This window comes from Cynocephalus volans, chromosome 8 (assembly GCF_027409185.1).
Source record: "Cynocephalus volans isolate mCynVol1 chromosome 8, mCynVol1.pri, whole genome shotgun sequence".
Classification (NCBI taxonomy): domain Eukaryota; kingdom Metazoa; phylum Chordata; class Mammalia; order Dermoptera; family Cynocephalidae; genus Cynocephalus; species Cynocephalus volans.
Window position 1 is genome coordinate 7,506,056 of NC_084467.1, and position 26,361 is coordinate 7,532,416.

General features: G+C 54.9%; 2 protein-coding genes across 9 annotated transcripts in view; one reads left to right on the top strand and one right to left on the bottom strand.

The window, feature by feature from the left end:
• The first annotated feature begins 244 nt into the window (after positions 1-244).
• PIK3CD (phosphatidylinositol-4,5-bisphosphate 3-kinase catalytic subunit delta) lies at positions 245-13,994 on the top strand. Of its 5 annotated transcripts, none has more exons than XM_063104255.1 (22): positions 245-385; positions 2,610-2,838; positions 2,919-3,148; positions 3,539-3,718; positions 4,034-4,183; positions 4,441-4,530; positions 5,579-5,800; positions 6,498-6,594; positions 6,687-6,817; positions 7,246-7,296; positions 7,373-7,540; positions 7,628-7,749; positions 7,969-8,112; positions 8,304-8,403; positions 8,503-8,681; positions 8,772-8,881; positions 9,053-9,131; positions 9,633-9,800; positions 10,454-10,577; positions 10,717-10,862; positions 11,148-11,280; positions 12,290-13,994. In XM_063104255.1, the coding sequence occupies exons 1-22, from the start codon at positions 245-247 to the stop codon at positions 12,425-12,427; spliced, it is 3,132 nt and encodes a 1,043-aa protein (XP_062960325.1). In that variant the 3' UTR covers positions 12,428-13,994. The 5 variants fall into 5 exon arrangements, with proteins under 5 accessions (XP_062960325.1, XP_062960324.1, XP_062960327.1 ...); XM_063104254.1 differs by having other exon boundaries at positions 7,376-7,540; XM_063104257.1 differs by having other exon boundaries at positions 4,121-4,183.
• A 103-nt stretch (positions 13,995-14,097) lies between these two features.
• The window catches only part of CLSTN1 (calsyntenin 1), a 64,155-nt gene continuing 51,891 nt past the window's right edge, over positions 14,098-26,361 (bottom strand). For 2 of the 4 annotated variants that reach the window (XM_063104698.1, XM_063104696.1), the window contains 10 exons: positions 25,056-25,218; positions 21,639-21,695; positions 20,331-20,488; positions 19,908-20,056; positions 19,350-19,576; positions 18,691-18,861; positions 18,147-18,292; positions 16,892-17,027; positions 16,349-16,533; positions 14,098-15,802 (listed from right to left, as the gene is read on the bottom strand). In XM_063104698.1, coding sequence (XP_062960768.1) covers positions 15,611-15,802; positions 16,349-16,533; positions 16,892-17,027; positions 18,147-18,292; positions 18,691-18,861; positions 19,350-19,576; positions 19,908-20,056; positions 20,331-20,488; positions 21,639-21,695; positions 25,056-25,218 — 1,584 coding nt within the window. In that variant the 3' untranslated portion in view covers positions 14,098-15,610. The remainder of the gene's footprint in view (positions 15,803-16,348; positions 16,534-16,891; positions 17,028-18,146; positions 18,293-18,690; positions 18,862-19,349; positions 19,577-19,907; positions 20,057-20,330; positions 20,489-21,638; positions 21,696-25,055; positions 25,219-26,361) is intronic. The other 2 variants (XM_063104700.1, XM_063104699.1) reach the window with 1 other exon arrangement.

Here is a 26,361-nt window from a genome sequence, read left to right on the forward strand (position 1 = left end):
CTCAGCCGAGATGGTGGCCTGGCGAGGCAGAAGCCACAAGCCACCCCGGGCAGGGCGAGGCCCAGAGGGAAGTAAGCCTTGTGTGCCCACAGCTGGGACTCCGTCCCGAGCCTCCTGCTGTCAAAGATCCAGACATACTGTTTTCCAAGGGGTCCCTTCCAAACCTTCCCCCAGCACACTAGGTAGCTCATTTGCGTTTCCTTCGCTTTCAGGACAACTGGAGTCTGAGAAGTGACAAAGCAGGATGCCCCCTGGGGTTGACTGCCCCATGGAATTCTGGACCAAGGAGGAGAATCAGAGCGTGGCAGTTGACTTCCTGCTGCCCACGGGGGTCTACCTGAACTTCCCTGTGTCCCGCAATGCCAACCTCAGCACCATCAAGCAGGTACGACCCCATCCCACACCTGGTCCTCAGACCTTGGAGCTCACAGACAGACAGACAGAAACATCATTTCTCAGACTTGGGACCCTCAGAGCAAATTTTAAAAGATATAAATAATTTCTAAGAATTTTTTAAAACCTTGAGGTTAGAGTCCGTTTACCCTTCCGAATTCAGCCTCCCTTTTAGTAGTCTATGTTTCCCTTTACTAGATTACTAGATTGTTCATTACTGGACTAGAGCACCGTGAAAGCTTTGGGGGGCTGCTTCCAATGGTGGGCTTTCATTCTGTCCTGGATCGTGTCATCCTTTTTGGAACCAAACTCCATCCACAGCCACTTAAGGGTTTTACTGGACTTTTGTCTTTAGAGCTGTCGCCAGGGTAAACATCATCTTTGGAAAGAGTTTCTGATTTTGCAGAATAATTTTCAAGATGGATTACTGAGTCAAAGATTAAACATCTGGAGGGTATTTGGTGGATGTTGTCTTGTGACCTCTCGAAAAGCTTGTGCCATTTACAAAGTGTGGGATTTAATGGGTCATGCCTTGGGCTGCCGGAGGGTGAGACCTTATCTCAGAATTTTAAAAGCTATAATTGGAAGCAGAAAAAAGAAGAAAAGCAATGGATCACCCTGGAGGTTTTTTTCTTCCCCTTCTTGGGAGATTTCTTTGAAAATTAAGTTTCTTTTTTTTTTTCCCTCCATTACAAAAGTAATATGGACACGTTTAAATTTAGGAAAATAAGGGCTGGCCAGTTAGCTTAGCTGGTTAGAGCGGGATGCTGATAACACCAAGGTCCAGGTTTCGATCCGTGTTCCTGGCCAGCTGCAAATAAATAAATAAATACAATTTAGGAATATAAGAAAAGGTAGAAGAAGAAAAACATTACCTCTGCTCCAGCCATGAGACAACCACAGTTAACCCTGGCTATTTCCTGTTTTCTCTTCTATATGCAGAGTTGTTTTCTGTGATAATTCTGATTATGAACTTTCAGCTTTCTATTCCAAGTTAACATTCTAACATCTTCTTCATGTTATTAACTTTATTTATTTAGCTATTTTGGTGGCTGGTAGTATGGGGATCCAAGCCCTTGACCTTGGTGTTATAACACCAGGCTGTAACCAACTGAGCTAACCAGCCAGCCCCACGTTATTAACTTGTATAAATACCTTTTAAAATCAATCTTGTTTTCCTGCTGACAGAGCTACGCATGCATGTTATTAATGTCCAAACACTGCAGAAACGTCTAGCACGTCAGTACGTAAAGTCTCACCTCATGCCTCAATTTGGTTTTAATTTCTTCATATTTTTATTTATGCCAAGGGCCAGATAGTGATTATTTTAGGCTTTGCAGGCCAGCTATGTGTTATCTGTCTCAATGAGTCAACTCAGCCATCATGGGGCAAAAGCAGATGATCTGTCAATGGATGGGCGTGGCCGTGTGCCAATAACCAGGCAGCGGCCAGATTTGGCCCCAAAACTGTAGTTTGCTAAATCCTGGTCTATATTAATTAATATATTTATTATGGGTTTTTCCTCTGGAAATGGGTTTGAATTCCGTCTGCTGTTGTACAACTCGAGATTTTTCCCCCACTTAGTTATATATATACCTTGGGCCCCTCCATGCCCCATACCTACAAGTCTCCTTAGATTCTGTGTCACAGCTCTGTGCCATGCCATTGCATTGACAGTCCATAAGGAGCCATTCCCCATGGTGGCAACACTGGGCTCTTTCCTCCTTTCCTGTCTTCTCTGTGACTCAGTGGGAGGCCTGGGGATGCCTCACCCGAGGGCACACACTGATAACCTTGGCTGAACACAGCCCATGGAGAGTTTTATTTGGTCCCCTGGGTGTGTTAAACTTTTCTGAATTAGTTGCCAGCATTTAAAAGTCAGGGTGATGAACCCCAGCACCATTAGCTGGGGGTGCTTGAAGGTCATGTCTGGCCATCTCTCAGGGTAACCTAAAGGTGGTCTCTGGGCTCTGGAGGGGACACCGTAGGACGTACTGCAGCCCCAGATCTCAGCGCATTCTCGGCAGTGATGGGGAAGCCTGTTGACCCCCATGGTCAGGTCCCAGGGAGCCTGGAGAGGGTGCACGTCTTGGGGTCAGCCTTTGCCCTCTGTGTGGGTCGTGTAGGGTGGGCCCCCCAGGCTAGAGGCCAGCCCTCCACCCATCCTCAGCCTCCCGCCGTGGCCAGAGACACTGACTGGCTACTGTCCCCCGCAGCTGCTGTGGCACCGCGCACAATATGAGCCACTCTTCCACATGCTCAGCGACCCCGAGGCCTACGTGTTCACCTGCGTCAACCAGACGGCCGAGCAGCAGGAGCTGGAGGACGAGCAGCGGCGGCTGTGCGACGTCCAGCCCTTCCTGCCCGTCCTGCGCCTAGTGGCCCGCGAGGGCGACCGCGTGAAGAAGCTCATCAACTCACAGATCAGCCTCCTCATCGGCAAAGGTACCCCTGCCGGGCGGGCCGCACCACCCAGGCCGGCCCAGCCCTGCCACCGTGCTGACCCCGCTCCTCCCGCCTCTCAGGCCTCCACGAGTTCGACTCCCTGCGCGACCCAGAGGTGAATGACTTCCGCGCCAAGATGCGCCAGTTCTGCGAGGAGGCGGCCGTGCACCGGCAGCAGCTGGGCTGGGAGGCCTGGCTGCAGTACAGCTTCCCCCTGCAGCTGGAGCCCTCGGCGTGGAGCTGGGGGGCTGGCACCCTGCGCATCCCCAACCGGGCCCTCCTGGTCAACGTCAAGTTCGAGGGCAGTGAGGTGAGCCCCTGGCCCATCTGCTGCATCCGGGCTGCTGTGTCCACGGGGGACACCTGCCCTGGGAGGCTCCCCAATCCTCCATGAGCTCCCCCAAATTCACTCTCCTCCCAACAGCCTCAGGTGGTATTTGCCAGGTATCCATGCATGTGGTTCAGCAAGGCAGAATGACCAGGTGGCCTAGGTCTTTGGTCCATTCACTCGTTGAACAAGTACTTGCTGGGTGTCAGCCGTACTTCAATCAGCAAACAGCCTGGACCCTGCCCTCGTGGGGCTCCCATTTGGGGAATGGGGCTGCCTGATACAGGCAAATAGGCAGCCTTGCCTGGCACCCCAGAAAAGAACCCTGTGGGGCCTCAAGGGCAGAGGTCTGACCCTCCTTCCTTCCCCCAGGAGAGCTTCACCTTCCAGGTGTCCACCAAGGACGTGCCCCTGGCGCTGATGGCCTGTGCCCTCCGGAAGAAGGCCACGGTGTTCCGGCAGCCCCTGGTGGAGCAGCCCGAGGACTACACGCTGCAGGTGAACGGGAAGCACGAGTACCTGTACGGCAGCTACCCCCTGTGCCAGTTCCAGGTGAGGCCTGCAAGGCGGCCTCTGCGCTCCTGGGGTCCCCACCGCCAGGGCAGGGGCCGGGCTGGGAGTGGGGGCGCTGGTCTTTGGACCCCTCTTATGCCTGATGCATAGGCCTTTGGGGTCACCTCAAGAGCATCCCCTTGCTGGGACGGCCCTCTGTGAGCACAGGAGGAGCTGATCTTCAAGGGGTGGGAGGGGGCAGGAAAGGCCCGCAGGAGACCCTCCCACCCCCAAGGCCTGGGCTAGGCAGGGGTCGGCGTGGGGGAGTCCCCTGGAGGCAGCCCGTCGACAGCTCCCTCTGCACCCCCATCTCAGTACATCTGCAGCTGCCTGCACAGCGGGCTGACCCCGCACCTGACCATGGTGCACTCTTCCTCCATCCTGGCCATGCGGGACGAGCAGGCCAACCCCGCCCCCCAGGGCCAGAAACAGCGCACCAAGCCGCCCCCCATTCCCGTGAAGAAGGTGAGAGGCCTCCCGCCCCCCCGCCGGCCCTTCCTCCCCACTGTTGGGCAGCGCCCTGGGCCAGCCGTGGGTGCAGGGGCCCTTGGTCCATGGGTGTGGAGAGTGGGGGCGTTGAGCCCGGGTGTGCTGTGGACAGCTTCCTGAGCCTCGCCAGACTGGGACCCTCTCACCCACCTCCACTTGGCCGCAGACTTGTCATCGGCCAGGGGAGTGACACTGTGCTTAAATAACTTAACGTCCCTGCCCCCTTCCCCCAGCCCTCCTCCGTGTCCCTGTGGTCCCTGGAGCAGCCGTTCTGCATCGAGCTGATCCAGGGCAGCAAAGTGAACGCCGACGAGCGGATGAAGGTAGGCGCGCCGGCAGGTGGGAGCTGGTGTTTTTCGCACAAACAAGGTGGCTGCGGCCTGGAGGGACAGCAGAGGAAGAGGGGGTGGTCACACAAAAGCCACCTGACCACATTACCCGGCATCCCTGTCTGGGGTGCTTGTGAGCTGCTTCAAAACAGGAAGGGGAGGAGAGCAGGCCGGGGAGGCCGATTCTTAGAAACTTGGGCTGAGCTAAGTTCTGGGTATTTGACTTCAGTGGGGGCTGTGGGGTCAGGCCCAGCCCAGGGATAGAAGGATGCAGCTGGCGGGGGTCTTGGCCCTCCAGGGGGCACCCGGGTGGTGCCTCAACCCCAGGGGCCGAGCCCACCTCTGTGTGGCAAGGACAGTGGGGGAGCTCGGCTGCGCCGTCCTGTCCAAAGCCCTCGCACACGTCCCATGTCGCCAGGCCTCAACACAGCCTGCGAGGCGGAGGTTTTACTGTCCCATCTGTGGGATGCTGCACCTGGATCACAGAGGCTGGGTCTCTTGCCCGGAGCTCTTGTTATTGGGGTGATTTTACAAGCAGGGAAGATCTGGGTTTCCCTGGCAGCAATCATGGAAGATCGGATCAGAGGGGCTTTCAGGACAGAGCTGTCAGGGAGTGGAGGAGGCAGGGTGGGATGTTCAGGTGGCTGTGAAAGTCCCTCCCCACCACCAGGGGCTCATAAGGCTCAAGAAGTAAAGAGAGCTTTAGGATGTTAGAACCAGAAGGGCCCCTGGGATTCCCGAGCCCTGATGAGGAAACTGAGGCCCAGAGTGGGGTAGGGACAGAGTCAGGGCAGCTGAGACTGGGTTGCCCATGCACAGCCCAAGGTGCCTCTCCCTCCCCACTACGGTCACTGGTCCTCCTCAGGCCTCTGGCCTTCCCTCTGCTGGACCACCCTCTTCCACGTGGGAAGTGGGATGCACACCCCTGTGAAAATGAGAACATTAAGGAGGAGATTCCAGCCTTTCCATGGGGTGGAAGGAGCCTAGAGGGGAGAGGGGGCCTGGGCCTCTGCCGCCCTCACCTGCCTGCACCTGTCCCCAGCTGGTGGTGCAGGCCGGGCTTTTCCATGGCAACGAGATGCTGTGCAAGACGGTGTCCAGCTCGGAGGTGAGCGTGTGCTCCGAGCCCGTGTGGAAGCAGCGGCTGGAGTTCGACATCAGTGTCTGTGACCTGCCGCGCATGGCCCGTCTCTGCTTTGCGCTCTACGCTGTGATCGAGAAGGCCAAGAAGGCTCGCTCCACCAAGAAGAAGTCCAAGAAGGCGGTGGGTAGGGCCGGCCGGGAGGGGTCCAGGCCTCAGAGCGCCAGCACACGCCCCTGCTGGGCCTGCAGCATGGGGACAGTGTCCCAGGAGGGTCTGCAGACCCCAGCCTCCTGCCCAAGTGACAGTTCTGGGTTTCTGGGCCCTTGAGCTGGCTCGCAATGTCTGGCCTGGGCCTGAGGTCCTGTGGGAACCTGGAGGCAGCTCCCTGGGGTGGAGGGACAAACACAGCGTCCCCACAGGCAGCAGAGAGGCCTGAGTCAGAGGGTGGCCACAAGGGAGTAATGGCTGGGCACTGAGTCACCAGGTGCAGGATGTGACTCGCCCCCAGCCATGCTGAGTCACACCGAGCTGAGCTGGGCCAGGCCAGCTTTCTGGGGCTGGTGTGGTTTACTTGGGGTTTCTTAAGAAGCTAAGAGTGGGGACAAAGGCAGGAGTGAGGCAGCTGGCCTTGCTGGTTCGTCACTGGGACCCTGACAGGAAAGAGGGAACAGTGGGTCTTCCCCCTCCCCAGGCAGGGTCTTCCCGGGGGTCTGGTTGGGAGACCTGAGATGGGGTGCAGGTCACCTCTCTCCTCCCCAGGAGCATCCCAGTAGGGAAGCTGGGCAGGGAAGCTTGGCCTGGAGGTGGGTTCCATTCTGCGGATGAGCAAGTGGTGACCTCTAAGTGGCTGGCCCTGACCTGCCATGTCCTTTCCCAGGATTGCCCCATCGCCTGGGCTAACCTCATGCTGTTTGACTACAAGGACCAGCTCAAGACCGGGGAACGCTGCCTCTACATGTGGCCCTCTGTCCCAGGTTGGCCCCTGCCCAGGAGGGAGAGGCCCTGGAGGTGTTGGGGCTCGAGATGCTGGCTTTCCCCATATGAACCCCTCTGTCCCTTTGTCCAGACGACAAAGGGGAGCTGCTGAACCCCACGGGTACTGTGTGCAGTAACCCCAACACAGAGAGTGCTGCTGCCCTGGTCATCTGCCTGCCCGAGGTGGCCCCCCACCCTGTGTACTACCCTGCCCTGGAGAAGGTCAGTGAGGGGCCCCTGCCCAGAGGCTGAGGGGCTAACAAGGAGCTTTCCCAGCCCTGCTTCTGGAGCTCTTCAGGGGGTGGTCCCCAACTATCCTGGGGGTTGTCCCCAACCACCCTGGGGGTTGCCCCCTGCCATGGGCTGGGTCACTATGCTTATTTGGGGGCATCCCTGAGGCCATTTTGCCCAGCAAGGGACACTGGGCAATGTCTGATGGCATTTTGGGTTGTCACCGCTAGTGGGAGGGGTGCTCCTGGCAGCTTGTAGGTCGAGGCCAGAGATGCTGCTAAAGGCGCTGTAGTATGCAGGACAGTCCCCCTCACCAGGAATGATCCTGCAGTAGTGCCAGGTAGGGGCGCCTTGCCCCTGGGCCTTGCCAGAGCTGGCCCAGGTCCCTGGGCTGCTGAGAGCAGAGCCACTTGTTGCAGATCCTGGAGCTGGGGAGGCACGGGGAGCGTGCACGCGTCACCGAGGAGGAGGTGAGCTGGGGCCGAGGGTGGGGAACACTGAGCTGGGTGTGGAGCCAGAGCCCTCACCCCCGCCTGTGCCCCTCAGCAGCTACAGCTGCGGGAAATCCTGGAGCGACGGGGCTCTGGGGAGCTGTACGAGCACGAGAAGGACCTGGTGTGGAAGATGCGGCACGAAGTCCAGGAGCACTTCCCAGAGGCACTGGCTCGGCTGCTGCTGGTCACCAAGTGGAACAAGCACGAGGATGTGGCCCAGGTAGGACAGGAGGGGTGTCCAGGGGCAGAGCTGGGGCAGACTGGCAGCCTCCGCCCGCCACCGCCTGACCACCAGTGCCCCCTGCAGATGCTATACCTGCTGTGCTCCTGGCCCGAGCTGCCCGTCCTGAGTGCCCTGGAGCTGCTGGACTGCAGCTTTCCTGACTGCCACGTGGGCTCCTTTGCAATCAAGTCCCTGCGGAAACTGACGTGAGTCCCAGCTGGGCGCTAGAGCCAATGGCTCCCTGCTCCTTGGGAGGGCAGCTTTGCCCTAACTGCCTGCAAGGGGCACTGCGTGTGGACTGAACCTCTCCTGCGGGCCGGCTCAGGTCGAGACTGGCCTCTCCCTCCTGTCCTGCCACCACCAGGGGCAGAGCCCCATCCCAAGTCGTGAAGCTCCAGGCCCCAGCCGGCCTTCCTTCCCTACAGGGACGACGAGCTTTTCCAGTACCTGCTGCAGCTGGTGCAGGTGCTGAAGTACGAGTCCTACCTGGACTGTGAGCTGACCAAATTCTTGCTGGACCGGGCCCTGGCCAACCGCAAGATCGGCCACTTCCTCTTCTGGCACCTCCGGTAGCTGGACTCGCCCCAGCCGGTTCCTCGGGAACCCTCCCTGGAAAGCCATGGGGAAGAGGGGCCTCTGGCCTGCTGACCTCCCATTTCTAGCAGGACTGGGTGTCCCGGCCGCCTTGGGTCCTGCCGAGCTGGGGTAGGGGTCGTGTGGCCCTGCCTGGCGAGGCTCAGCCCTCTCCTCCTCCCTCCAGCTCTGAGATGCACGTCCCGTCGGTGGCCCTGCGCTTCGGCCTCATCATGGAGGCCTACTGCAGGGGCAGCACCCACCACGTGAAGGTGCTGATGAAGCAGGTGAGGCACAGGCCCTGGCCCCTCAGAGTTCCCTGGGACCGGAGGCTGAGGACTGCTCCCTCCCATCTCGCCCTCTGCTGCCTCCCGCTCTCCCACCAGGGGGAAGCACTGAGCAAGCTGAAGGCCCTGAATGACTTTGTCAAGGTGAGCGCCCAGAAGACCACCAAGCCCCAGACCAAGGAGATGATGCACCTGTGCATGCGCCAGGAGACCTACCTGGAGGCCCTCTCCCACCTACAGTCCCCGCTCGACCCCAGCGTCCTGCTGGCGGAAGTCTGGTGAGCCCCCAACCCGCACCCCTCGGGGGCTCCTCCCACCCCCCTGCGGCTGCGGAGGAGCCCTGCTGACCGCCGCTCTCTGGCCGGCAGTGTGGAGCAATGCACCTTCATGGACTCCAAGATGAAGCCTCTGTGGCTCATGTACAGCACCCAGGAGAGGGGCGACAGCAGTGTAGGCATCATCTTCAAGAATGGGGATGGTGAGCCCCGGGCCCCCCACACCACACGCGTACTGCCCTGGGGACCTTGGGGGGGTGCTCCTGGAGGGCCAGCTGAGAAGCAGAGCCCTGGAACTCAGGAACTGGGCATAGCTGGGAGTGGAGAACCCTCCAGAAACTCAGGCTTTTCCCTCTGGCCGGCGGGCTGCGCAGACCTCCGTCAGGACATGCTGACTCTGCAGATGATCCAGCTCATGGACGTGCTGTGGAAGCAGGAGGGGCTGGACCTGAGGTGAGGGAGGCCCCCCTGTCATCTGCGAGTGCTGTGCCAGGCACCCCTGTCAAGGCCATCATTACCATCTCAGCTGGGGAAGAAGGGCTGTTCTAGGAGGAGCAGGGAGCAGTTTAAAACCCAGCCGGGCAGGGGAGACACAGGGCAACGCAGTGAGGGTGGAGAGGGCCATCCCGCTGCTGGGCACCTGTCCTGCCCCATCCTTTTCTTTGCCCAAGTGTCCCCAGCTTTCCACCCCATCTTGGAAGCAGCGGTGTCTTCTTCCAAGCCCACTGGCTTGTTCTCTTCCAAGCAAGCATGAGTTCAGCCAAGGTGCTCCCTGCATCTTGGGCACTGGTGCTGGCTTTTCCAAGGAGCCCAGCATCCTTCCTTTCCTCTTCAGCAACCTGAGAAGCAGCATCTTCTATGGCTTTTTTGGGTGGCTTGAGCTCCTGGGTGTCAAGCAGCTTCAGGGATGGCCCCTGACCGTGGCATTTGCTGTCCCTCCCCGCACCTGCCTAGGATGACCCCCTACGGCTGCCTCCCCACCGGGGACCGCACGGGCCTCATCGAGGTGGTACTTCACTCAGACACCATCGCCAACATCCAGCTGAACAAGAGCAACATGGCAGCCACAGCCGCCTTCAACAAGGACGCCCTGCTCAACTGGCTCAAGTCCAAGAACCCAGGGTAGGTATCAGGCCCTGGGGTAGACAGAGGCCCTCTGCTTTCCAAGAGGTGCAGTGTGGGAGGAGTCGAAGGTGAGGGGAAGGGCCTGCGACAGTCTCCGGCTACTTGGCTCAGCCGAGGACCAGCCTGCATCTGGGCTGTGGTGGGGAGCACCTCTGTTCGCACGATCAGTTCCCTATTGCTGTTTAATACCACCTAAGACTTAGGTCCTTAACACAACTATTTGCCATTGGCTCACGAATCTGCAATGTCAGCTGGGCTCAGCTGACTGGTTCTTCTGCTGGACTTACTCACACAGCTCCTATCATGGTGCTCAGACTGGGCCTGGAGGGTCCACAGTGGCCCCAGTCACATGCCTGGGGCCTGGGCACTGGCTGTCAGCCATGCCTCTCTGCATGTGGCCTTTCCTCATTCAGTAGATCAGCCTCAGCTTCCCTCGTGGCAGTGTTATGGGAGAGGGGGTTTCAAGATCTGCAAGGTGTCTTAAGGCCTAGGCTCTGCAAGAGCGTCTGGAAGCGACACCCAACATCACTTCCTCCACGTTCTGTTGGTCAAAGCCTGTTAAGGCCAGATTCAAGGGGAGCAGAACTAGACTCCACCTCTTGATAGCAGCTGCAAAATGGTGTGGCCCTGGTTTTCAATTCTCCATCCAGGGAGGCCCTGGATCGAGCCATTGAGGAGTTCACCCTCTCCTGTGCTGGCTACTGTGTGGCCACGTACGTGCTGGGCATCGGCGATCGGCACAGTGACAATATCATGATCCGCGAGAGTGGGCAGGTAGGAACGGTGTGGGCAGCTGCCCTGTGGCGCATCTGCCGGCCCTCGTCCCCTGCAGGGCACTTGCTGGCTTCCCCTCTCTCCCCTGGACTGGCTCCTTTCTGACACCTCTTCAGCCTCTGCCCTTCCCTCCCCTTAGCTGTTCCACATTGATTTTGGCCACTTTCTGGGGAATTTCAAGACAAAGTTTGGAATCAACCGTGAGCGAGTCCCGTTCATCCTCACCTATGACTTTGTCCACGTGATTCAACAGGGGAAGACCAGTAACAGTGAGAAATTTGAAAGGTGAGGGCGCCTCAGACCCGCTAGATGCCCCTCCGTGTCCAGGCAGGGTGCGGGGACGCTCAGCCCACCCTGGCCCCCGCCCGTGGATTGCTGATGGATTGGGAACCCGTCCCTGTCCTCTCAGCAGGGAGCACCCCCCCAACCCTGGAGTGCCCTTTGGGGGTAATGTGGGGAGAAGGTTGGTGGGTCATGTAGGAGGTGGGCCGGGGCAGCTAGAGGAGCTGGCGGGTGGCAGCTGGGGGCAGCTGGGAGGCCCAGAGTGTCACCTGGCCCTCCCGCCTGCAGGTTCCGGGGCTACTGTGAAAGAGCATACACCATCCTGCGGCGACACGGGCTGCTCTTCCTGCACCTGTTCGCCCTGATGCGGGCGGCGGGCCTGCCCGAGCTCAGCTGCTCCAAAGACATCCAGTATCTCAAGGTACACGCCAGGGCAGGCCCACGCCGGGCAGGAGAGCAGGGGTCGCCATAGGCCTCCCGAGGCCTGCCCAAGCAGTGCGACCTAGAATGGCCCCGAGTGCCTTGGGCCCCACAGGGCACGCCAAGCTCATGTGTGTCCCTCATGCCGTCCCAGGACCCAGCCCTGGGGCCTGGCAGGAAGCAGCCCAGGCTGGGCCCCACTCAGCGGCAGATATGTCATGACCTTCCTTGGTCAACCCTCGTGTCCTCACAGGCTGCGGGCATTCTGGGTACACTGAGGCCCGGCTGAGCTGCGGTTCCCCGGGTGTTTTAAACGCTCTGCTTCCCTCCTGTCTTCAGTGTGTGAGAAGCTGGGGAGGGGTGAGGGTGGGGGGTGAGGCTCTTCAGTGCCCGCCTCCTGGAGTCACTGTCTCCAGTGGAGAAGGCGAGGCTGCCCGGCAACCCGAGGGGCTTGGGACCAAGACATCTTTGGTGTCTTAATTTAAGGATGGGTCAGGGGACCAGCCTTGGTTTGGGATCAGAATAAAGAGCTTTGGGGCCGAGCCCGTGGCGCACTCGGGAGAGTGCGGCGCTGGGAGTGCGGCGACGCTCCCGCCGCGGGTTCGGATCCTATATAGGAATGGCCGGTGCACTCACTGGCTGAGAGCCGGTCACGAAAAAGACAAAAAAAAAAAAAAAAAAAGAATAAAGAGCTTTGCCTAAGGGAGCTGTGGGTGGCTCTCTCCTAACTCATGGACGCGCTGTGGAAGCAGGAGGGGCTGGACCTGAGGTGAGGGAGGCCCCTGTCATCCGCGAGTGCTGTGCCAGGCACCCATCAAGGCCCCGTGTGCTGTGCCGGGCACCCCTGTCAAGGCCCCGTATGCTGTGCCGGGCACCCCGTCATGCAGTTCTTTCAGGAGGGAATTTAAAATACCCAGAGCGGGCAGAAGCCCACGGAGCCAGGATGGGTCGCATTAGGGGCAGGGACTGGGCCCCTTGATGTTAATGCCACTGTGATGATTCTGTCTCAGGACTCTCTGGCGCTGGGAAAGACAGAGGAGGAGGCTCTAAAGCACTTCCGAGTGAAGTTTAACGAAGCCCTCCGGGAGAGCTGGAAAACCAAAGTGAACTGGTTGGCCCACAACGTGTCCAAAGATAACAGGCAATAGCAGCCCGTTCCAGCCCTGGGCCGAGATGAGGCCAGCTAGGTCCCGGGGACCAGGCACCATCCGTCGCCCCAGAAGGGACCTAAAAGCCAGACGTGCACCTCATGGGAAAGAACCTACACAACTGCCTTTTGTTTACACTGGTTATTTATTTGTGACTTGAAATGTTTAAGGAACTAAACAGCCATAATGGAAACGCATCCTTTGTGCCAGGGAGGGGCCGAGTCAGAGCGCTGGGCTCTGTGAAGACACTGAGTAGGGCACCTCGCTCTCCGCTGAGGGCTGTCACCAAGTCTTCCACGGTGGCTCTGGACCCAGCAAAAACTGTCCTCGTCCTGGGGAAGTCTTCTTCCCAGCCTCTCGCCAGACTACCTGGTCCTGGTGCCTACTGTCCAGAGAGGCCACCACAATCCTCAGTACCCCCCTGCCACCTTTGTGTGACCACCCAGCGTGCTTGCCACTGACTGAGTTCCGGCAGCTCCCCGAGGAAGCGCGGGTTCTCGCTACATTCAGGGACGTTTGCTCTTCACGTTAAAGTGACTCCTGGGTACGGGAATTCCCCTGCTACTCAGCTATAAAGCAATTCTGTTTGTGGGTAAGAAAGTAATAGCCAAATACTGACTGAACCTCTAGGGCTCGGGAGAAGGGACCCCGCCCCCATAAAGTATAATATGTGTTGGTCCCCAAGAAATGTTAAAAAGACCTGAGCTTGCTTTAGCTCATTCTGGTCATGAATCAAGGGGAAAGCAGGTCAGAGTAGAGTCTTTCGTGCAATTATCTGTAAGCTGCCTCCAAAAGCAGGTTTTAATGAAAGGACAGGATCTAAGTCTTCCAGAATTATCTGTCACCTTTAAGGACCTGCTGTGAGTGTAATCAGCCACCAGAAGTGAGGGTGTAGTGGTGCTTTTCTCTGTCAGCACTTAGTTTGAATGGTCCAGGCTTAGCCGAAGGCCTCCCAAAGGCCTGGCTGTGAGGAGCCTCTCCCAGCGCCTGATGCCAACTCTGGAGATGGGGCTGGGGATCTGGGCTCTCAGAAGGCCACAGGTGATCCTAACATATTAATGGCTGCCTCAGGACCCACCAAGTGATAGCGCTGATCCCACAAAGGCTTCTGAGACTCAGCAGAACCAGAAGTAACTGTCCTCTCAACTGCACAGGCACCAACTCTGTTTTGGTTAGTTAGGGGTCCCTCAGCAACCAGTGCCACCCAGGGGGCACCTGTCTTGGTTGCTGTCCCCAGTGGCCACATGCTGTTCCCCACTAAGTGCTGAAATCCATCAGATCACCTCACCTGTTCTGAAACAGGAAAAGCTGCACGTGTGTCTACGTGTCATGTAATTTATTTGAACAAGCCCGTGTACCCCCGGGCATGGGCAGCCTGCTTCGCACACCCACAGTGACTTCTGGTTTGGGTGTGCAGTCTGTGTGTCTGGCGAGAATATTTCTTAGTTTTTTAAAATCATTTCATGTTTCTGTACAGGGAAGGCGAGTTCAATATCAGTTCAGCATGTAGGTTGAGACCAGCACTCTGTGAAACCTTGAAATGAGAGGTAAAAGCAGATGGAAAGAAATAAAGGCCTTTTTATGTTCTTATGTTCTCGGCTCACAAAGAAACAAGGGAATGCATGATTAAGGCAAGAACAAGACAGAAAACAAACCAATCCCACTCCGACTGGAGTTAGAACCAGCACTTTATTGCAGCGCACACGCTTTCTGACCTATCATAATATACACATCTGCCAAGGGACACCACGGCGGCTACATGGCAGGAGGTGTCCCTCCCTGCATTTGCGTCTATCACTGTCTAGACAGAGCAGCTACAGGGTAGGGACGTGGGAAGATGGCCACACGCGACACAGCACAGCTGTCAGTGTCCTTGACACTAGCAGTGGGGGGTCACAGACAGTATTCCAAAGCATGTCCCCATTTCGGAAACCTGAAATTGTACGTCGACAGCTGGCAAATGCTGCCAGCTTTCAGGCCACGGCTGCTTGCTGTCCTCCCGCCTCACTGCCAAGTGTAGCAGCAGCTCCTGAGTGTCGATCTTACCCCCCTCCCCCCGGACATCAGGGGCATCCCACAGGGGCTCTGGAGAGGAGAGAGAAGAGCACACGCTGTTTTGGAAAATTCTAGCACTTTGCCTTTGGGCCACAGGGTCTCCTTTTGGACATTCTGAGTAGGGATCCCTCAGGCATCTTGCTGTCTCCAAACCACGTGGTCACATGGTTTGCACATAGCAGTCAGTTTATATAATCTATACATACTTTCACCAGCACGGAAACATACGTTTATCAAGTACAAACCACAAGGCAGCACATAGTGAGTCCAGGCTGCTGCACAGGGAGCTGCCGGTCCCATGAGGAGTGCGTAAAAGAGGCCGGGGCCCCCGCAACCCCCACCGCCAAATTAGAGACAGGTAGAATCCCCAGGAAAAGACCTGGCTACTTCCAGCCCCCAAAGAGGGGTCCCTGGTCTGGGCCCCTGAGCAGCACAGCACAGCCTGTGGCCCCTGGTCCCCCCCAGCCACACAGAGGCCTGAGCGGGGCAGGCCTCTCCCTCCTGGATTCTGGGGGTTGGGGGGGCGCCCTGCAGGGTCTCTCCTGCGCTCAGCGCTCTGAACGTCACTTTACATTCCAGTCCTGGGTTACACTAGCACAAAGGACACATAGAATCCCAATTTATTTACAAAATATTAAAAAGTCAGTTAATCATCTACATATTAACCCCCATTCTGCCATTTTATACATGCACTAGTTTGGAAAAAATAAAAACCTTTTTTAAAAAAAGAAAAAAAATGATTACCGGGTGGGAGTGAGCAACTTTTACCCTTGGTCAACAAGTCCAGTCATCGCAGCTTTTCTGGAGATGCGAGGGGCCGGCGTCCTCTCACCGGCCAGGAGGAGACCCCAGACACGTGGGGGGGCACGGCACTGGGGGGCCCCTGCGCGAGCGAGGTGACGGCCAGAGAGGAGGGGTCGGCTCATGGCGGAAGTGAGGGAGCGACGCGGGCGGCGGGCGGGCGCCTACGGTCCTACACACCAAGCACAGCGGACGATCAGCAATGGGGAGGGTCAGCAGACCTACTGGCCGGAGCGACTTTGTACATCGTGGACCCTGGGGAGGGGAAGAAGCAGACGACAGCAGAGTCTTCTGGGGCAGAACGGAAGGTGGCCGAGGGCCGCGCGGTCAGTAGCTGAGGGTGGAGTCGTCCCACTCCAGCTGCTGCTGCCTGTTCATGTGCCGGGGCTCGCCCTGCTCCCCCTCCTCCTCCTCGCTGCTCTCCGACTCGGCGCTGGTGATGTCCTCGTCCTCTCCGTCCTCACTCTCCTCCTCCTCCTCTTCCTCCTCCTCCTCGCTGCTGTGTTGGTCCTCATATGTCTGGCAAAGAGATGGCCGTGTGAGTCCAGCCCCCGGCCCCTGCCCCAGCGCATGACCCTGTCATCTGAGATGTTCCCCTTCTAGAGCTGCAGAGGACAGGAAAGTCTCCCCAGTGAGAGGGACTCCCCAGTGGGAGAGGGGCCTGGACTACACTGGAAATGGCCTTCGCAGAGGTGAGACAGGAAACAAAGCTCTGATGATCACCCATGGGGTCATGTGCACATGTGACCTGTGCAGGGAGAGCCGTGCGCCCAGCCTCGGGCACCGCGGTTGCCCCCAGGAAAGACATCTCAGGTGTCTCGGGTGCTCTGGTATCTCAGGTGTGTGAGACAGGGTTGGGGGAAGAGATAAAGGAAAGAGAGAAGCACTGCGCCCCAGCGTGAGCTCACTTTGACACTTACTAGGTACTATAATAGGCCTCTCTGAGCCTCAGTTTACCCATCTGTAAAGGGACAACTCCCAGAGTTGTCGTGCGGATTCCACGACATTCAGCACACGGACATGAAGGTGCTACGTTGGTTCTTCCAAGGCCCTGTCTGCTCCTACCTCCATGGGGTTGACGGTGATGGTCAAGGCAGAGTCGTCCCAATCCATCTCGTTCTCCTTCCCAGTGTCCTGGTCCCGCAGCGTCCTCTGGTGTGCAGCCCGAATGCGAAACACTCCCAGGATGATCATGAACACCAGGAAGCTGACACACACCACAATCACAACGGTAGCAGTACTGGGGACAACTGCAGTGAGATTGAAAGACAAAAGAGTTTGAGTGACGTCACTTATCCCAAATGGCCGTCAGGCCCTTGCCCTCCTCAGCTATGCCAGGTCACATGGGCTGGTCAGAGCGCATCACCTGACCCCCGAAGGCTGGGAAAAGGCACCAGAAAAGCTCGGGACAGGCCACAGGTCTGGCTCATTCACGTACTGCTCGGTGGCCATGGGTGAAGCAGTCACCCTCTGGGAGTGCTTTAGTTCCCTCAAGTGTGACAGGGAGTCAGAGGGACACGGAATGACTGGTGGTGTTCTGAGGAGGAGACTGTGCTCACAGCAGGGTGTCCCGGGGTGTCCAGCCCAACGCTTCCCCTGCTGCCCTACCTGCGAACGGGTGGGGGTTGGCCAGGTTGTGCCCCGACAGGTCGACAAAGGAGCGATGCTCGGGGTGAACGAACTGCGGCTGTGCGGCCATGTGGCTGGCGTGGTCCACCGGGTTGGCTGTGTGGATCACGTTCACCTGCAGCACAGGGAGACAGAGGGCCCCTGGAGACCAGCATCCCACACGTGTCCAAGAGATGGAAATGGAGTTTAGTAGGCGGCTTGGCCAGTGCCGCTCAGAGTGGTCCCTGGACCAGTGCTGGGGGCGAATGGCACTATCGTCTGCGACGTGAATAGGACAGAAAAGAGTCAAGAGCAAGCACTTAGAAACTGTTGTGACAATATTGTCACACTCCAAGAAATGTGTCGCTTTTCTTATAACTGATCTTTACTGCCTTTTAGAAAAGAATCCATCCACAATAGAGCAGAGAAACCACTGGTCCTTCCCCTTGGGCCATTTGGGAAGCACTGGCATAGACTGTGTTCCTCCTTTGTCCTAAAACTGGGGCCACGTGAAAGAAGCCAGACATAACCATCTATTTCCTTCCAAATCAGTCACCCTGTAGCCACACACAATACTCCTCGGTTCTGCAGCTCCACAAATACAGCAGTCAGCTGCCGTTAAGGTCACAGTGGAGAAGTTCAATCGTCAGGAATAAGCTTGGGTCCATTTCTCCAGAGCACAGAGGCCCCAGGTGATGAAGAAGCCACTACACAGGTCTGTTGAAGGTTTCAGGGCAGGCCAAGCTGCCCTCGGCCACTGTGGCCCGTGAGTCACCACAATCAGCCTTGGCCTTACTTGGTGATGGTGCCTGTGTCAGCACCTCTCCTCAGGCCAAGGAACAGCTTTATCCCCAATAGGCCAGTGACCTGGCACAGTGAGAAAGAACCTCTGGTTCCCTGGGAGCTGCTCTAACACAGCATCCACGTGTCTCTCTCGTGTGAAACCTCCAGGAACCGCCTTGTCCCCACTCCCAAGGCATTAACTGCCATCTGCTCTCATCACCTTCCTCCAAGGTTCCTCTTGGGCTGAGGCAGCCAGTGGAAGGGGAGCATCACTGTCCCCCAGCCCACCCTACACATAACCCAGCACCCCAAACCTGCGGAGACCCCATAATGGAGGAGGCTACCACTCCCAGGACAAATCTAAGTAGCTGCCACCACGACTGCTCTAAAACTGGGCATTTGCAAATATCAGGCTGCAAGTCAGGTGCTCAGTGACTGCTGCTGCTGGCCTCGTCAGCAGGAGCTCACTCACCTCCACCTTAAATTCGTTGCTGATGTAGCGGCCATTCAGCTCCGAGCAGATGAGCTTGAACTTCCGGTCAAGCAAGGACCTGGTATGCCAGTTCCGATAGCGCAGGAGGTGCAGAACCTCCTCGTAGCTGGCCATGGTGTCCACGCCTGCAGGGGTTGGAGGCGAGAAGATTGTTGGGTGGCTTAGGTGAGGGACATGGCAGGGCTAATGCTAAAGTCAGGCATCTGGGCTGGCTGAGCCTTTGGGTCACCCGCTTGGCTTTCCAGTAGCACGAGTGCATGCAACGCGTGCAGCGGCTTCCATCTCGGGTACGCGCTACCACATGCCTGACCAGACCCCTGTGAAAGGTGGCACCTGCACTTCTGTTTCCTGTCCAGGAGGAGGGGTCAGTGCACAGCCAGCACGGACCCCAGCAAGTGCATTCCTTCGGCATCTCCTCCTGGACAATCCTGACGTTCTCAGATGGCAGGAGGCCAAGTGCTTTCAATGGTCGCTCTGGCAGCCTGGCCCGCCCCGGTCCCCGCCTGGCGGCATTCCCTCTCACCTGTGAAGACCACGCCCAGGTCAGAGCTGCTCACTTCAATGCCCCTCTGCTGCATGCGGGCCAGGTCCACCTCCAGGCTCTCCTGCTCTCGGTTGAGTTCCTCTCCCTCCACTGTGACCTCACAGGTATCCAGATCGTGCACGATCTCCTCAGACACCAGAGACTCTTGAACTGCAAAAAGGGCCCAACCAGAAGGAGCAGAGGGTGTAGGCCACACTCAATGGCCTGTGGCTCATGCTTAAACTCAGAAAAAGCCCCTCTCAGGCCCAGTGACAGTGGTAGGGGAGAGTCCCTTTCAAGAACTGGGAGTGCTTTGTGAGTCCCCAGCGAGAAGGGTAGGGATGTGGTGGTCCTGTGGGCTGACCAGCCCAGCACAAGCACATCTCCAGGCTCGAGAGCAACAGCGTCTCCCACAACTGTCTCACCCCCTCAGCCTCCAGCTCCAACTCAGTGCCTGCTGTCAGCCAGAAAAAGACACACTGACCCTCCACGTGGGTTTCCACGGCCCATAATGAGCAGCAACCTACAGTCAGATTCCAGAAGCAAACCCAGGAACAGGGATGATACACTGAAATCTCCCAAAACCCTACAGGGAAAAAGAGCCCAGGGCAGAGCGGCAGCCCAGGCAAGGGAGGCTGTCCCACAGGAGGGGCTGGTACCTGTGGGGTCCTCAGCCCCGTCCCCCTCAGGCTCCACTTCTCTGGTGATAGTGCTGATGATGCGAAGCTCAGGGAAAAGGAAAACCCCTTCTGAGCTTTCAAACTCAGAAGCTTCTCGAGCAAAGTGGTGGACGCCACTCAGGCTGATCTTGGGCTCTTCGGGCTGTAGAACCATCACGTAGCCGTCTACTGGGGGGACTGAAATGCAGGTGGCCTCATTAAAACACCTGCCAGCAAGAAACAGAAAAAGGAAGGGAAGAGTCAGAGCTTTGAGAGACGGCCTCAGAGCCCAGGTGTGCAAAATGGCATGTGGAGGAGGAACGCACAGGATTCCATGAGTACCTGGAGGGACAAAAGACGTGGCCACACCAGGAGTACACTTCCAAACGTGATGCATGAACATCATTCAAATCTCTCACTCATGCTTTTTGGTAACGAGAGATGGCTCACCTCCCCCTACAGAAGGGAGGCTAGGTTGTCTTAAAAACCTAAATACACACATTTCTTCTCAAGTGTCACTGAGCAAAAACAGATTGACTGTTAAAGATCAGGACATACTTGACTGTGCTGGTGATTTTGAGTCTCCGGATGCCAGGCGTGGGGAACTGCCGTGAGTTCAGGTAGGAAATGTGCTGCATGGCTTGATCCAGCTCCCCAATATCTCCTCCCTCCAAGGTCAACGCTGACTGACTGGGGTTTGCTTGGATCTGAAGTCAGATGGAAAGAGGAGAGGAATAAGGCTCTGACTGCAAGGAGCTGAAACCATGGGTGCTTTGACAAAGGGGATTAGCCTGGGATCGACCTGAAAAGGAAAGCTGTATACTGTAATTCCAGTGAACGAGCCCCTCTTCCACATGACGGTGATATCTAAGGTGCAAACGTATCAATCACAAACTGCTCCCTTATCCCACCAGCCTCCGTGTTTGTGGTGTCTGTGGGCTAGGAGCCCATGATGCTGTGCGGGTGAACGCTTGGTGTTACCTGCACGCCCCTGCTGCTGTCTTCAGGGATTTGCAGGTCTAGCCCTTCTTTGCAGGTATAGAGACAGTCAATCACCTTCTTATCAGCGAGTTTCCCGGAACGAATCGTTAGGCCAGCCAGATTACCTCGGAAAAACTGGGTCATATGCAGGTCACCACCTTTGGCACAGGGGAAAAAGGAAGAAGTCAGACGTGCAGCCCAGAGCCTCCTGACCCACGTCTCAGTGCAGTGTTACTGGTGGAGGCAGCCTGATGGATGGACATGCAGGTTAGTTCAGACCAAATCCTGTTAGCCTTGCAATCTACATGGAAGCGCAATGAAGAAATTAAATCATTTATGATCATGCACATGGCCTGGAGAAAAGGGGAGTTTGGGGTCCCTCACCCAAAGCCCAGAAGCCAAGCGGTCCCATGAGTGTCCCTACATATCCAGCCACTCCCTGGTAATGGCGTCCTACCCTGCACCCATCACCAGGGTGCATGGTGACACCTCCTACCAGCACCAGCCTCTTCAGCCACTGCCTCCTCAACCAGCTGGTCCTACTGGGGGCTGCTTTCTCTGACTGAGCACACCCTGGACACACACGCTTGAGGATGAACCACACAAGCACGGCCACAAAGACAGCAGGGATGCTTAGAATCACCCTGCACGCCAAAGCCTGTGTCAGGCTTTCAGACAGCTGCCATGCTGTGCAGTCTCATCAGTCCTGTCTCCTACAACTGAGCATAACTGAGAAATGAAGATATTACAAGGAAGACAAAAACCCAGAAAATGGCCCCAGACAGACTACAATAAAGAGCCAAAAACAGGTGCCACTAAACCTTGTTCTTAAACTGACAGAGGAGACGAGACAGATCCTCAGCAACGTGTCTCTTCTGATAAGGGTATGAGGCATCGTAAATCATCACTAGGAATCGAGATTTCTAAGAAACATCTGTTTAAACTTTAGTATCAATCAGGACAGAGCATCTCAAAACGAGTTTTCCTGTCTTGTGGTTGAGCCACGAGAACCATGAGGTGGCCTCACGAGCCTGGCCTGTGAGCCTTCAGGGGGGACCTCAGGCAGCGGGATCAGGGCAGCTGCGGACGCCAGCCTGGGTGAGTCACCTGCCCTCACTTCAGCTGGGATTGGAAAGGGCAGAAAAGGAAAACCCCACGAAGCAATGGGAGAAGCATAAATGCAGAGGAGCAGCTCAAATGTCCAGGACCACAAGGCAACTCGGGCATTTCATGCGACATGTGGAATGAATCAATGTCTCATCTTTAGATGAAACACAACAGTGAACTGTAGGGGAAAAATCCAGCAACCTGCGGAGGCCAGAGTCACAGGCTCAGTTTCGTTGTCATTTTCGAATCCTGAATACTCTGCAGGAAAAGCAAGACAAAGACAAATAGAGGAGGACCGGGAGGTTAGGGTTTTCAAAGTGGACCTTGAAAATCAGTTTTGAAGCAACCAAATACAAAACACAAAGAGCAAGTTCCCTTCCTGTCTCTCTTTGGGACATACTCCGCCCGGATGCAGGCTTGTTCTTGTCACCTTTCCACAGGCGGCACTCCCACTGCCACCCCTGCTTCTCTCGTGTTCGTCTTTCATCCGGTCTCCCACCTCCTCCTCCAACACGCAGGCTGGGCTCACCACGAGATGAGTGAAAGCACAAATGCCGAGCTCGCTCCCCTCCTCGAGCTGGGCTACTGCGCAGGACATCCCAAGAGGCTGACCACCAGCTGCCGGACATGCACAATGCCAAACTCTGGACCACAGCGCCTTTCTTCCCCAAAGGGAAGACACTGTGTGCAGACAAAGTAGGACAGACAAAGCGTCCAAAGCCTGCTATATGGTAAACACGTAAAAGTCTGCATTGTTTGCACCAAGACAAGTTTGCATATATCTAGACTTTAACCTCTAAGTAACAGAGAAAAGACATTTTTTCTTCCTTCTGAAAAGACATTTTCAACTGCTGTTTCTGAACAGGAGTGGAGACTCAGGGGTTAGGGAACTCACTCAGAGAAATATAACCAGCAGTGGGCCTGGGGACCCTAACCATCTACAGTTTCTATAGCTCCCGCTCCAGTGTTCTGAGTGTAGTGCTACTGTGGGTATAGAATTAACATTTTCCGGATCGTGTTGTAGGAGAAACGCTTCTCCTCTCACGGTCCCACAGCTCTGGCCTCTACAATCTGCTGGGCACCTTTGTGCTGCAGAAGCATGGGACATGCCTTGGGGCGAGGCCAGAGGTGTGCCCAGGTGAGGCCTGCACAACACGGCTGTCTGCTGCCTCCACATCCACCAGGATTCCTCAAGACACACTGCAAATGACATTTCCGTCAATGGAGATGAAGCTGCTGCATACAGCCCAGGTGCTCCATGGTGAATTTGTCAGGAAAATGATTTTGAATCCACTGAAAGGAAAAAGGAGATTCTCTTCCCTGCTAACTCAATTTTAAAGCATCTGTTGTTTGTTGGGTTTAGGAATTTAGGTGGATTTTTCTGGCTGAGCATGTTAAGAGGGCTGAGGTAGAAGAGATTAAAGATGAAAAGTAATTGCTATCTGATGGCAGAGATGCTGTGACATCAACAGGAACCCAAGAAGGCAGGGTGGGGCATGGTGGTTTATTTTAACCAAAGCAACAAGGCTCCAAGAATGTAGAATGACATTTAGGTTTGTTTACACTTGTATCTTTAATTCATAAACTATTGCTTAACCTAGGAAGCAAATATGAATTGAAATTTTAAGAATATCAACTAAGAAACTTCTGTATCCCTAGTAATTTTTTTTCCTGATTCCTTGGTCTCATGTTTCATTTTTTCATAATTGTCACCAAAATTAAATCTGGGAATCCACTGAAGAGGTTTACTGTAAAATACTGTCCTATTCTTTTTCATTTGAAAGAATCTGCAAGATAATTATGAAATTCTAAATTCTCCTAAAACAAGCAAATCTGTCTTGGTAATCAGGCTCTTTCATAAGTTTTCTAACCTAACTCAACGTACAATGTTTCCACAGGGAGAAAAAATAATCCGAAGGCCTATTAGTGATAGCAACATCTTGAAATGACACGGACAGAGTTAAGTGCAAGGGTCAAAGTGGAGCACATGAACCTCCAGGGTAGACTGAGGGGGCCATGAACTTGGATGGGAAAAATCACATGATGGTTTCCACTAACTTCTGAAATTCATCATTTCCTTTGGTTATAAATGTGGGCTAAAAACTACAGCAGTGTCAGCAGTAGCTGAGACTTTGTCATCAATAGAAATCATGGATATTTTCATATTACCCTGCTATGGTTTGAATATGGTTCGTCTCCACCAAACTTCATGTTGAAACTTAATCCCCAAAGCAGCAGTATTTGACAGACAGGGCCTTTAAGAAGTGATTGGGCCATGAGGGCTCTGACCTTATGAATATGTTAATCCATTCACAGATTAAGGGATAATGGATTAATGGGTTATCATGGGAGTGGGACTGGTGGCTTTATGAGAAGGGGAAGAGAGACCTGAGCTAGTGCACTTAGCCCTTTCACCACCTGGTGCCTTGTGCTGCCTCAGACTGCAGAGTCCTGCCAGCAGGATACGGCCCTCAACTTTGGAGTTCCCAGACTCCGGAACCTTAAGAAATAAATTTTTTTTGCTTATAAATTACCCAGTTTCAGGTATTCTGTTATAAGCAACAGAAAACAGACTGGGACACATGCCACGGCTGTTGCAGATATCACAAAGTACTGTCACAGAGCCCCTCGCTACTTTGAAACAGTGGCCATCACTGGGCCTGCTGCTAGGTTAAAGCTCGTTCTTCATTTGTTAGTAGAGCACCACAGGTACGACCATCTCACAAATTTAATCTTTTAGTAGATCAAAATTATATTTCAACTTAATCGGTTATCTTTGAAATCTTACATATTTTATTTTATATGTTAGTAAGAAGTTATTCTGAGAAGGGGTCTACAGACTTCCCCAGACCACCAAAGGGATCCATGGCACAGAAAAGATTCGAAACCCCTGGTCTAGTGGGGCAGAGGGTGGGCCCTGAGTGCACTGGTATTCTGGGTCCAAATCCTGGCTCTGTGATCAATCAGTTGGGTAACGCTGGGCTTGTTACTTCTCTGAACCTCAGTTTCTTCAGCTATGAAATAGAATTAAGTAAGATAATGTATATTAAGCAACTGACACACGGCCCTCCACTTCATAAGCGCAAATAAAGAGGACCATTGCTTTGGTGGTTATCATATCTCGTCCCTAATCTCAAACGTGGCACTTGCTGAAGGTGAGCAGTTCCCTGACAGCATTCCTACCAGGTTATCAAGTGCTGAACGCTTTGGGAGAGTCCTCTAGGTCCAAAGCACACTTGCATTTCTGTGTCCTTTATTTCTGTGCCTGACTGTTGACTGTTGCTCATTTGTCCTCATAAACATTTCAATAAACAGAATATTTATGAAACAGTCCCCCCAATCACACTCTCCCTCTGGGCAGCGCTCCCTTCCAGGTTCCCAGGAAAGGTGAAGGTGTGTTTTGGTCCCATAACAAGCTTCTACTGAGCATCTGTAGACGGGCTTCTCTAGAGCACGGCATCAGCGGTGTCTCCAAACAGGCTACGCACAGGAGAAGGAAGGAAGGTCAAGGAAATGAGGGTGAAGGGTGTGAGATGCTGGTAAGAGCCTGTCTCACAGAGTAAAGAGCTGTTACTTAATTCCTGAGACTTGGGGAGAGAAGGGGCCCGTGATGGTTACCTTGCCAGCAAGCCCCAACCACGAGCTGAGTTTCTATCTTTGAAGGGTGCAGCGGGTAGTCCTCGGTCACAGAGAAGGGCTCGTGAGGAACACCGTCCACATAGAGAGTCACGCTTGGGAGCTCCACATTGAGCACGTAGTGGTGCCAGTCCTCCCCACACACCTGCCGTAGGTAAAGTGAAGCATTAGGAGCGTGGAATGTCAACCTTCCCGCTCATCCGAAGACACAACGATGAGAGCAATACAAGGGGATGTGGACGACAAATCACCTATGGTGAATATCCGTCTTCCTAAAAAGAAAAGCCCTAAAAAAAAAAAAATCTAACATCAAAATATACTGCAAACACTTCTCACCAAAAATGACCAAGGCAACACCACTATCAACTCCAGGGCATTTCAAAACCAGTTGGCATTCACGGCTCCCTCGTGAGAACCAGGACAGGGCCTAGTTCTCCTCTGCCAGTAGCACGACACCAGAGAGTTCTTACGTGGGCATGCTGGATGCCCACCCTCTAACGGGCTGGTTTAGCCTGCCAAATGGATATTCCTTTTCCAGGTCAAAATAAAATGCACATCTAATCTCAGAATAAGGCACACTATAGTACATGTGTTTTCTTTTTCAATTCAAAGTAGATGATCTAAATAAATTAGAACACACGGCTCAGATGGCATGCCAGATTAAACTGTGCTCCTTTACCGTCATGAATAAACATCCCCAATGTATATCAGCCAATTGTAAGGTATGGCTCCTTATTTGGATCCTAATTCAAACAAATAAATTGTAAAAACAAAAACATTTATGAGACAATTTGAAAAGTGAACATTGATTAGATATTTGATATTAGGAATTATTGTTAACTTTTCAAGATGTGAGAAAAGTATTGTGATTATGCTTATCTCTTAGAGATACATAATGAAATACGCATGTCTACAGAGAACGGGGTGCTCTGTCTAGGCTTTCCTGAAATGATTAAGTAATTTTTGAGGGGGTCATTAAAATTATTAACAGTGACTGGGGGTAATGATGAGACAAGACTGACCGAGGGTTGATCGCTGCTGAAGCTGGGCAAAGAGTACATGGGGCTGCTCTTTACGCAAATCTGTCTACTTTCATACTCATGTGTGCCTGACACTCTCCATAATAAAGTTTTTAAAAAATGTATAATCCAGGGCCGGCCCCGTGGCGCACTCGGGAGAGTGCAGCGCTTGGGAGCACAGCGGCGCTCCCGCCACAGGTTTGGATCCTATATAGGGATGGCCGGTGCGCTCACTGGCTGAGCACGGTGCGGGCGACACCAAGCCAAGG